General features: G+C 41.8%; 1 protein-coding gene across 1 annotated transcript in view; it reads left to right on the top strand.

The window, feature by feature from the left end:
* The window catches only part of LOC140235451 (bridge-like lipid transfer protein family member 1), a 98,939-nt gene that overhangs the window by 21,474 nt on the left and 65,301 nt on the right, over nt 1-12,164 (top strand). Inside the window, exons 11-20 of the mRNA XM_072315478.1 lie at nt 1,310-1,427; nt 2,405-2,560; nt 2,896-2,993; nt 4,112-4,269; nt 5,017-5,311; nt 6,477-6,659; nt 7,488-7,628; nt 8,143-8,322; nt 8,844-9,095; nt 9,635-11,360. Coding sequence (XP_072171579.1) covers nt 1,310-1,427; nt 2,405-2,560; nt 2,896-2,993; nt 4,112-4,269; nt 5,017-5,311; nt 6,477-6,659; nt 7,488-7,628; nt 8,143-8,322; nt 8,844-9,095; nt 9,635-11,360 — 3,307 coding nt within the window. The remainder of the gene's footprint in view (nt 1-1,309; nt 1,428-2,404; nt 2,561-2,895; nt 2,994-4,111; nt 4,270-5,016; nt 5,312-6,476; nt 6,660-7,487; nt 7,629-8,142; nt 8,323-8,843; nt 9,096-9,634; nt 11,361-12,164) is intronic.

Here is a 12,164-nt window from a genome sequence, read left to right as displayed (position 1 = left end):
CGTCCGTCCGTCCGTATGTCCGTCCGTCCCGTTTTGTTTTTGTTGATATCTCAAGAACCGTGTGGTGGTTTTACATCAAACTTGGTATGAGGGTATATCCTTGGGGGACAATACTTTGTGTGGATTTTAGGGTCACAGGGTCAAAGGTCAAAGGTCACAGGTTATTTTGTGGAAAAAAAAAATGAAATTTCATGTTTTTCTCCATATCTCGCAAATGGTTCAAGGTATCTTCATGGAACTTAGTATATATGCTTGTACCGATGGGCAGTGATTATTTAGGGAAGTTGGGGTCATGGGTCAAAGGTCAGGGGGTCAAAGGTCAAGGTCAACTCCTCAAAATATCACTACTTTCCTTATATTTATGCAATGCCTGAAGGTTTTTTTTTTTTTTTGACTTGATGTATGCATGTATTACCCAATATATATTCTGTGGGAAGTTTCTTGCCAAAAGGTCAAAGGTCAAAGGTCAAGTGAAAGTGCTGAATTGCACTTTTTCCTCCATATCTCAAAAGTAACTCAAGGTATCATCTTGAAACTTACATATTTATGCATGTTCAACCTAACAGTGATTCTCTTTGGAACTGTGAGGTCAAAGGTCAAAGGCCAGGTTTAGATAATGCTATTTTCCCTTTTGATACTGAAATTATACTTTTTCTCAATACCTTGAAAATTACTCAATGCATAAACTTATAAAAGGGTCAAAAGTCAAGTAAAAATCATCAGTTCCCCAAATACCTGCACTCTGACATTTTAATCATTCATCCAATTGAACCTAGTTCTAGGAAAGTGAACATTCAGCACATTTGTGTCAAACCTGTCATTTTAATATTTTGCCAATTGTGTGAAACTGTCATCACACATTGTCAAGACATTGTACTATAGACCTATTAGGAGAACCATGCATTATGGCGGAGGCATATCAGTCGCCGTAGCGATATATCTAGTTTTAGTACGATTTTGGTAAGACAGTTGACTGTGGGTGCATCTTGCATCTACTTCAGCAATGTCTACTTTCCATGACAATAGATAAACACTTGTTGGAGTTTGAATATATCATGTTACTCTATACCAACATTGAACTATTCTTGTAGCATCCATGTAATGAAAGGGATTGGTACAAATTGTTTTTCAAAGCTGATGAAGACAACTGTAAATTTCTGTACAACTGCTGAAGGAAATTTGTCTGTGATATTTGAATGAAATTGTAGTTCTGACTTCTGATGTGCTGATTATTAAAAAGATATGTACCTTTATGTAAGTTCAGTTAGAATGGAAAAAATGGAAAATATTCTTGTCTTTGATTGAATAGTTCAAGATTGATGTGCACTACCCACGAGCCTGGAACCACCCTCAGAACTGGGAGATATCCCTGACATTCAGCAAGGCTGGCTGGTTCTTCATCTATGCCCACAAAGTTTTCATCACCGGTGAGACTGATTTAAGCCTTGCGCTGTCTTGTACATTGTATGTCTAGTTTGGTAAGACAGTTGTGGATGTCGGCAACAAGTGGCATTTCATTGTGTTGTAGAAATATGAGCGTGTGTGTGCATATCAATTATTCAGTTTTTCCTTATCAAAATGGGAAATGAATAAACAATAATCATTGAGCAAGATGACCTTTATTATTTTCACTGGAGGTTAAAATGTGCTGTGTCTACTGCAAGAGATAGGTATCACTTTCTTAGATGTTACCATATGGGTACATTTTTGTTTGACTTGTCTGTAATCATGATCTACAGCTGCATAGTTAAGCTATTACAGTTCGACCTTGATTATCCGGCCCTGTCGGGACCGGCGCTCATCCGGATAAGCAAATTGGCCGGATATGGGAGACACAATGTTAATGTATATAGCTGCCATCCAAGCTGCCGTCCCAGTGCACTGGCAGCTAGGCAGGTAGTGTACCCCTCAATGGTGGTGTAATCTATGCTAGCCTGTGCAAAATTGTAGTCCCTTTTTCACAAAAATAAAGTATATCTTTATGTGAAAATCATACATGTTTTACCTCATTAGATATTGAGAAACCTATCATGCACATCTTATGAAATTAGTGAAATAGATCCATGTAAAGATGTTAAAGTCACTGTTTTTTTCTCAATTTTTGGATGAAAAAAAAAGTTCTTCACTGCCTGAACGCATCCGGATGATAGAGATTTCCGGTTAAAAGGAGGCCGGATAATCAAGGTCGAACTGTATGTGACCAGTATCACTCAACCCTTCTACAATGTTACTTTTTGGCAAATAGCTGCTATGACCTCTTAAACTTTCTGAAATGACTAAATGAGAAAAATGACAAATGTTCATTTGTGGACAGTTTTTTTCAGAGTAAACATCTGGTAGTACTTAAATCTCCAATTTTCCCCCTAATTTCTATTACACTCTTTACTTTTTTTTTCCTGACAAGATATGATCTCCGACTGGACAAGCAGGAGCAGGCAGGACCTCTTCAGCTTTGTGCCGTACACCGTCCGTCTCAACATCACTCTTCATCAGTTTGAGCTGGTACTGCCTGTCAACGAATACAACTGGGTGGACTGCTCCTCCCATCAGAAGGACAATGGTAAATATCGATTTGCTTTTTTTATGAGGTATAATACTGCAGGGTATATAGTGTCTGTTCACATTGTCATTAGCAGCGTGATATAGTCACTAGACATTGATTGTTCACTTTAGCTGTGGTGGTGATGATGATAATGTAGCAGAAGCTGTATCATGATGATTATTGATGTGATTAGTTGGTACTAATCATTGTTAATAATCAATGATAATAATGATGATATAAACATAAAAAAATGGCGATAACGGTAATACTGACGAGTGTTGTTATGACAGACATTATCATTGTCATATTATCAATTAACTAATTCTGTTTTTTTTTCCATGTTACCTGTGTAGTTTGCATAGGACTTGTGGGTGAGCAGCTGGATCTATCTGTTGTCCTGCCTTTCACAGATTATCTCCCACAAACAGTACCCATCAGAATTCTTATCAAGGTAAGAAACTCCAATGTATTAACAAACTCCTTGTATGTGATTGAAAGTGTTAGATATGATCCTTTTAATCTTGTGCAATAGGTGCCCATTAAATCTGATTCTTTTTCAAGTGACTCCATCAACCTTTCTTCTCGTTCATTCATTTGCATTCAAGATGTTTCAGAAATGGAGTTGATGATATTGATTTTCATGCATCAGCCCAAAATGATTCCAGACGGGTTGTTCTGGAGGCATTTCCCAATAACATACTACAACTCTAGATGTTTAATACCATGTTTGCTGGAGTGAATGAAGCAAACAAAGGAAATGAATTGTAAACTACAGTTTCTTTCGATCTGTCATTTCTTCAAGAGACCTTGAGAACTGCTGTCAATATACTGTAACTACTATCAAAGCTAAATTTCTATCACAGTATTCACAGGCTATTTGAATACCAGACAGATATGGTGATATGGTACAACAGTGTGTATGAAGCAACATCCCTCCCCCAAATTATGAAATGGTCATGGTTTTTCACATTTTCTGAAAGAGCTATCCTTCTTCTACATTATTCTTAAGTTTGGTATCTTAACATGAATGGGAAAGTGTGTTTTTAGCAGTTTTTTTACAATCCATTTTGGGGGAAGAGTAGAATGATCAGGTATGACTTAGAGGCCGCTTTTCATGTCTTGAAATCCTTTGCACACCCTTCACTTTCAAGTCTAATAACTTTTGAAAGGACGACGCTACTGCTTTGAAAGTTAGCATTAATCATGGGCAGAATGTGCTAATAGAACATGCTTAATTTCAGCTTAATCTGTTAATCCCTTCATTGTTCCTCCTGTGTTTTGCCCCTTTCATGGCACAGCTAGCACGGCTTGGTAAAGATTTTAATTTGATTGAATAGACTGTGTACTTCAGAGCCTCTTTTCTCAGTTCACACTTTTCCAGAGTGTGTGCTTTCTTTCCAGTATTGTAGGTTAGGGGAGTCCATTTGAATTGAGTTATACATCATTTTAAAGCTTAGAGTCTGCTCTTTCAGAATCTGCCCTTAACTGAAAATCCATGTCTGGCGACTTTTTGTTGGTTTTGTGGTGCAGGGTCACATATGTTCATTACCATCCAATCCTCTTTTGCAGGCCGATGCCGTATCTGGCTACCTGTTCCTGCCAGACTGCTACACAGCCCAGCACCACTTTGTGGCCCTGGCGAGGGCCGCCAAGGAGGCCTGCAGCTATGGGGAGAACAAGAGAGGAATGGGGCTAGACAGGAACTACTGGAGGAACAGCACAGATGAGTGAGTGAAACCGTTGTGAGAACAAGCCCTTTACCGTAAAAGTGAACATTTTCATGCAAATTATTTTTCATGCTCGACCGGGTAAGATGAATTTCATGTCTTTATTCTGTGGGATCAAAATATAGAATAGTATTACATATGACAAGGAAAGCATTTGCACCCTTTTGTTTTTGCACTGGTTTCATGTAACATGAAATGTGTGAAAATTTCCACACCGCAAAAATTTCCATTTTTACAGTATTCCATATCATGTTCCATGTCAAAGATACAGTTTCCCCGAAACAGACATGTGGATTGAGCAAATGCAGCAAGACTTAGAGAAAACTGTCAGTGGAAGTTTGACGAAAATTAGACAATCCATTCAAAAGTTATAATTTGTTTTGGTGAATGTTATTATGTTGCCCTTACCAGACAGAAGTCTTCATACAATTTGAGGTGTCACAGTAGTAAAACAAAGTAAAAAAAATTATCACCGGGATTTCATAAATCTTCATTTTGTTTTGAATTTACAAATTCCCTTGACCTGTTACTTGCTAATACAGTTGTATATGTCAAGGTAGATATTATTCTCCATGATTTCTGGAGGAATTAGCATACATGTAGGTGCCCTGTCAATATTCTAAAAGTATGATATTTTGGGAAATTCCTTGAATATTTCTGGATATTGGCTATGTGGGCCTGAAAGAATGAAGCATGTTCAACATGCATGTTCTATTTTTGACCATTTTCCTGTCTTCCTGCTAACAGCCCAAACTGGATTGAGTGCGCCTGTGTACCAGTCGTTGCCCTCTGCATCCTCTACACCTACCACCCCACCCCGCTGGACGAGGATGTCCCGCGGATCGTGGTCAAACACGGACCCCGTGGCAAGCAGCAGTGGTCGACCGTGCCCCCGCAGACCAGCTACGGTGGCTGGAAGCGAAATGACGCCATGGTGGACCCGGGAGAGCTGGCTGCCGACTCTCTGCAGCTGGAGGTGGACATCGGGCCCCTGCTCATCATGGCCTTTGGCCCACTCATCAAGACACTCCCTGCCCTCAAGGTCAGATAATGCCACTTTAACCTGTTGAGGACGGGCTGATTTAGCTACAACATGCACTTCCCATAGGCACTTGCCCAAGTATACTCAGGACTCATCCTCATTGAGTTAAGGAACTTTATTCCTTCCTACAGTATACTGATTGCAGTCATCTCCGTATTCATCTGTCCCCATGTGTAACAAATCATGTCAGTTCCTTTGTTTATTCAGATATAGTAAATTCATATTGAATTTGGTGCAGCACGTATTGTGTAAGCTGTTATTTTTGCGAATTTCGTGAATCTCTGTTGGACCGCGAATTTAACGGCACATGAAAATGTTGCCATGATGATAGTGCTCTCACTATAGTCTCGGTGTCAGTTTGCAAAAACAACATCTCGTGAAAATGTCCATGACTTCCTCACTCGCTAAAATATCTGTACACGAAAATAACTAACAGCGTATACAGTGAATCATATGGAGGAAAATCAACCAGTTTAGATACTGCAAGAAATGTGAAGAAGGTATAAAATCATTTCATCCACATGAAGTCCTTGCCTGAAGGAGCTGAAGTTGAAATCAATACGCTGTCTTCTGATATCAAAAATTATATGCAGATAGTGGAGATTTAAATCTGGAGTGCCTGTGAAAGAGGGCATCTTCATGTAACATGAGACTCAACACACCTAAAAAAGGATGAATTCACCGTTTGCATGTAGGGAATTACATGTATCTCGGCATATTTGGTCACCTCCTTTTTGTCTTTCCCCTTGTCTGGGGAAGATAGTAATGTAGGGAATAACATCTATCACTTTTCTGTGATTTATTAAAACTCTCTAGCATGAATTAATGGATGAATTAACTAAGATGATGTTGAGAGTCATACGGTCCCTTTTGTTTAAAAGAAAAAGAGAGAAAAACATGTTCTTGTTTGGATGGGACAAGAATTGAAGATGGGAGATACAAACTTTTAAAAAAAAATCTTTTGATGAGCAAGGTGCAAACATTGTGAAGTTGCCTACTTCATACACAATAAAAAATGGATGAACCTTACTAACCCTGTGCATTTTTGACAGGTTTTGATTACCAAGTGGTATTATCACATACATTGTACATTGTGCCAATGAATGGACAAATTGGTAAAATCTTCAATCATTTTTCTTCCCCCCTTCTTTTTTTGGTCACTCAGGAGGACTACCTTGGCCTTCACCAAGACCTGATGGACTTCATGTCTTCCCCAGACAAGGGGAAAGACAAAAAGGAGGAGGTGACCAAATATGCCGAGAGCAGAGTCTTGAACCCGCTGGGTCTCCGCCCATTCAACATCACCGTCTCCCTCAACATCGACGGCATCAAGGGTTTCCTTCCCAAGGTATGATAGTGCTGCCCTCCGTACGAGAGAGGTATGAAAGTGGTCAGTTCAACCTTTGCCTTACTCACCATATTATCTAGCAATGTATATTTATGGCCTCTGTCTCTTCAGTTATTTTGTCACTGTTTGATATTATGTTTTTGATCTGCTTCAGTTGAGCCTTTTCTGCACCAAGGATATCTAGCAGTGCATATTTCTTAGGCCTCTGTCTTTCAAGTCTCTTTGTCATTTCAGTCCAACATCTCCTACCCGGCCTCCCTTTATCAGGATCTCTCTATTATCCGGATGTGATCTCGGCATGATATTTCTTTTTTCCAGTGTAATAATGACTGCGGGGAAGGGGGATTTCAGACTCAAACAAAATTCCTACACAAACTCACATAAATTACATATTATTCCCAACATAACTGACATACATTCACATCAAATTTTCAGCCAAATAACATGCATTCAGACATTCACTACCCCCAAATTTTGGGCTGATAGCAAAGAAAGTGTTTCAATGTACACTACGTGCAATAGGTTACATGCAGATTCTACGGTGTACATATGTAGCTACCATTTTGGTAGGCAGCAGTGTGTATTAAACATTGAGTCTCCCATATCCGGCCAAATCCCTTATCTGGATGAGCGCTGGTCCCGATAGTCCAGATAGGAGAGGTTGGACTGCTTCCATTTTGGATCAAACATTCCCAAATGCACACAAATGTTTGCAATATCGGAGAAAAAAGAAAGAAAGATTCTTGACATATTGCTCTACCAGAGAATCACAGTGTTTCATTTTGTACTCAAAGTTGACTTTTATCGGTGTGATCCCCCCACCTGCAGTACTGCAATAAGGCTGATGTTGGCTGTGCCACCCTGGTGTTGGAGCAGCTCTGCTTTGAGATGTGTCGTCAGTTCAGGGAGACCAAACTTCAACTCCTCCTCTCACCTATTCTCCTCATGGTTCCCAACTCGCCCAACAAGGTCAGTGCACTTTTCCTTCTTTGCTTGCTCAAGGTCCCATTTTGCTTCATCAGTGAACACACACGCGCGCACACACACACATACATACAAGACTCTAGACTTATCATTGGAACAGCACCACCTTTATAGCAATACTTAGCAGGACAACCTAGCTGTAAAGTATTACTTTGCATTGATGGCAAATGAAAACCGTTGTCCATTGTGTTGGCAATTGATAGCATCCTGTCATACCTTCCGTGAAGTGTGTTTTAAGCGTGTATGTTGCACATTACACTCATGTTACTTTGGTAGGATATGCAAATATTCTTGTGCTCTTAGTGTGATAAAGTCTCCCTTAAATTTGTAGGAATAGCAAAAATATAATTCATCCATTTCACCGGACAATTCAGGTTTTGATATTCAATGTGCCCCCTCCCACCCTGAAACTCCTTTGCATTTATTGTTTAGGAGTAGAATGATGCTGATGCATCAAATGTACAAATTCTGATAAATTTACATGGAAACCATTTCCCAGAATGACATGCCACCTACCAACCAACCAGAGAAGGGCCAGATGGCGCTGTCCGGCCTCCAGCTGCGCTGCCACGCCATGTTCTCTAGGGCGGGGATACCACCTGACAGCGAGACGGTGGAGTATGCATGGCTGGTGGACCTCCAGATGGGGGCACTCAGTGGACAGCTCACAGTGCCACAGGTATGCAGCTGGATGTTTGGTCTTTGCTTTATTAACAGTTGCAGATTCCATTACAGAAATCATATGCAGTTGCTAAATGTCCAATTTTCAATGTCTGATAGCCAAATTGCATTTGATGTGGATTATATGCAGTCATTAGCAGTGTTTGAAGTAACAGGGGCCCATTATGCAAATCATCATATGAATGGTGGGAGAACATGAACAGATCATTGATAATTTTCTTGCTTAGGCAATACCCGCTATAAGAATTATTGTACCAACCTCCACACCAGTGGGTGCTGGAACACAGAGTTTACTCACATTAATGTTCACCAGGGGGCTCACTTTTACATGCCTAATATTCAGTGGCTAGATGGAGGCTTCCATGAATGACACTTGTGTATTTTTTTACATTGTGATGCAAGTAGTTATTGTCAAATATTTCATCCTGGCATACCTCTAATGATGAAATATGATGTCATACAGACTTCATCATTGATTGCCAATGTCCATCTCATCTTTTTTTTTTTCCGGATGTAAAGCTGCTGACCTTGGTAGAATCCCTGCAGCTCATGGTGCCACTGGTCGTGGATCCCATCGACCGGCTCTCCACGCCGGCCAGGCCCCAGATGTGCATCCACATGGTGGACTCGGAGCTGTGTGCAGCGAGGGAAGAAGGCATCTACCCGTCCCCTTGCCCATCCGAGGATGACCTGAAGTACCGCGTCCTGAGGGTGGCCGTCAATGCCGTGCAGTTGCAACTGGTGGAGGAGACCTCGGCACTCGAGATCAAGGTACAAACAAGAGCACCGAATCAAATCTTCAGAATTTGAGTCTTTCTTTAGACTACGGATGATTAGATTTGAAATTTTGGTTTGAATTCTGCCCGTTGTCAGATCTTCAGACAAAATGTGTATGCCTAAATATCCTTAATAACTAGGTTACTTGACAGTGCTTTATGCAGAACTAGTGATTACCTTCACTGGGAAGGCTCATAACACTGGAAAGGCTACTCTAGGGACACAAGGTTCTATTTTGTCAAGATTCTTCTCTGTGACATGTGGGTTTTGGAAATAGTGACATTTAACAGTATATTATAGAGAGTAAATCATTTGTCTTCTTGTTACATGATTTGAACAGAGTTTCATTCATCTTAATGCAAAAACAGTCTGTGATCAAATGTTATTGCATTCAGCACATAACTTAGTGTTATCTGTAGACACAGGCATATGGAGATTAAAAGGCTTAGCTGTATTGTCATCTTTTTTAACTATCGGCATGATTGCAATGTATATTTATGCATTGCTTTTGATGTTGGTATCTCCTTTTGCAGGTGAATCAAATTCGACTTGCCACATGCAACCTTCACAGTGAGACTGTGGGGAGTGGTCTTACAGCCCTCATCCACCGAATCGACATCCGACAGTACCTTCTCCAGTCGGACCATCCCTTGGCCAAATCTTTCACACAGCGGCCCCCTCGATCTGAGCCCCTACAGAACTGGCTGGAAGTGGGTGTGATAAACCTGGGTCCTGTCTGTGTGGACTGCGTGGGTTTCCTGCAGGAGGTCCGTGACTACCGCATGCAGCACTACTTCCTGATGGTCCATGATGAAGCAACAAAGAGGCTCTGGTTTCTTTGGCATCCAGACAGTCTGGATCGGATGTATCCATTCTCAAAGTGTGGTTGCCAAGGAGGTTGCGCCTTCTTCTCGGACAGGCCATATGGCACACAGTTCTTCAGGGTCAGCACTGGCAGCCACTCCCAGAGGAGCTCCTGGAACGACGAGTTCCAGCAGAGGGAGAGTGACTATGGCCGGAGTCTCCTCCAGGAGGGCAAGTGGGTATTTTCTGTGTGCGACCGAACGCCTGCAGACTCACCCACCAGGGCTTTCAAGTTCACACCTGGATGGGTGGGCTTGTCCAGTCCCACCACTCCTAGTGAACCTGTGTGGGTCAATGGGGAGACTGTTGGTGGTGATGGAAAGGATGTAGTGGACGCCGACCAGGTGAATGACACTAAGAAGGAGCAATCACAGAGTGAGTCCAGTCAACAATCCTCAACAAAGCCCATACTGAGAACAGAGTCCCAGCGTTCGCAGCAATCGCATGCCTCTCAGCAGTCGGACAGTGGGGGCAGTGCTGTCCGCACCAGCATATGCTCAGAGCCCACATCCGCGAAGCAACGCTGTGACTCATCCAGTACCATCAGCTCCAATCAAGCACCGACAGATCCAGTACTAGTTGGCAGTTCCCATAGTCTTCCAGTGGACACATATCAGCAGCAGGCAAAGAGTTCACCGCCACCACCATCAAGGAACTACAGTGCAGAAACCATGCCAAAGTATGGACACTCTCAGCGTCTGGAGCAGTATCCTGCTCCTAAACTTGATCGGACTCGTGCCTGCTCTATAGACTCGCCAACTAGTGGCGTTGACAGTGAGTACTTCTCCGCTGGCGAGGATGGAACTGGTGCCCTGTGGTCCTCCAACCATCCAAGCAGCTCAACCACGAGCATTCAGTCCACCATCCAGCCTCCCACTGACTCTGGTTCTTCTGTGTCCGAGCTCAAAGGCCAGTCCACGGTGTCGAGCTCCGACCTCCAGAGCCCTTCCGAAAAACTGCAATCTGCCTCATCCTCCGACTCATTTGTTTCAGCTGCATCCTCGGAGGACACTCTCATCAGGATGCGGGATGAAAGGGATAGCTCCGTGAAGAGGAATCTGGAGCTCCACTCCCCTTACTCCCCTTACCTGACGCGGGTCACCAGTCACCACTGGTCAGTACCCCTCAGCCTTGAGAGCTGGAAGCAATATGTGAACTTTGACCCAGCGGATACCACCCCTTCAAGCTCCATCTACCAGGCATCCATCCAGATGATGGGATTTGTGAAGCAGCAGCAGGGAGTGAGTCCAGAGATCATAACAGCAGTGGACTCTGACGACACCTCCTCGGACAGTGAAGGCCAGAGTGACCAGTCCAGTGTGAGGTTCACAGGGGATCCCAGAGATACCAGCCTGCAGGATCTGCATGAAAGATTATTTGCTGAACCTGCACATAGTAAGATCGGATACATCTCTTTCGTATTTCATTTTTTTTTTTAAATGGAAAAACTTGACTGAAATACAAAGACCAATGCTAGACTGTATCCAAATAATAGAAATGATCTTATTGTAATACCAAGAGTGTCCAGACAACTACCAAAACCTCATTTTCTTTTTAAACCATCAATTTGACGTATAACCAGCCATTACTTTGCCCCTAATCAGAGTATCATCAAAGGGTTTCGAAAGATGAACACTGCGGTGTAAATGGCGCATATTGAGTATTGACGCTTTCAATGAAGAAGTCTTCTTGCTGTGGTACTTCATTCATATTGTAATACAAAATCATTGATCAGACTTCTGGTTCTGAGTAATGTTATCATTTATCTCTCTCAATAATCAAATGCATTTTGATGTGAAGATGTTCTTGCAAGCATACTAAATTTTGTAATGAATGTCTACAAATGTTCCTTTACTGTTTGTGTATTCAGGTAGGAAGGCTATTGTCAATAATCATATATTGTTGTTTTTCCACAAACTGTGGAACCTTGTTAGTGATGAGCATGTCATGATTGCCTTATGTGCAATATCTTAAACTGCTGGAAAACAGGCTAATAAGATCAGGCAACTGTCCCTGGTAGTTTTTGGACTGTTCACAAGGCTTCCTGCATTTGTTTCCTCACACTCGCACATTTTATGATTGTTCTACCACAATAACATTAATTCCTTTAAGTTTAATCATCTCTTCTTTTCACTGGGCAAATTGGTTCAGTAGATTGATACTACCAATATATACCAGACATAGTTTCTGCACTCAAAA

Source organism: Diadema setosum, chromosome 11 (assembly GCF_964275005.1).
Source record: "Diadema setosum chromosome 11, eeDiaSeto1, whole genome shotgun sequence".
Classification (NCBI taxonomy): Eukaryota; Metazoa; Echinodermata; class Echinoidea; order Diadematoida; family Diadematidae; genus Diadema; species Diadema setosum.
The sequence above is the reverse complement of the archived record's forward strand: the minus strand, read 5'-3'. Positions and strand labels throughout refer to the sequence as shown.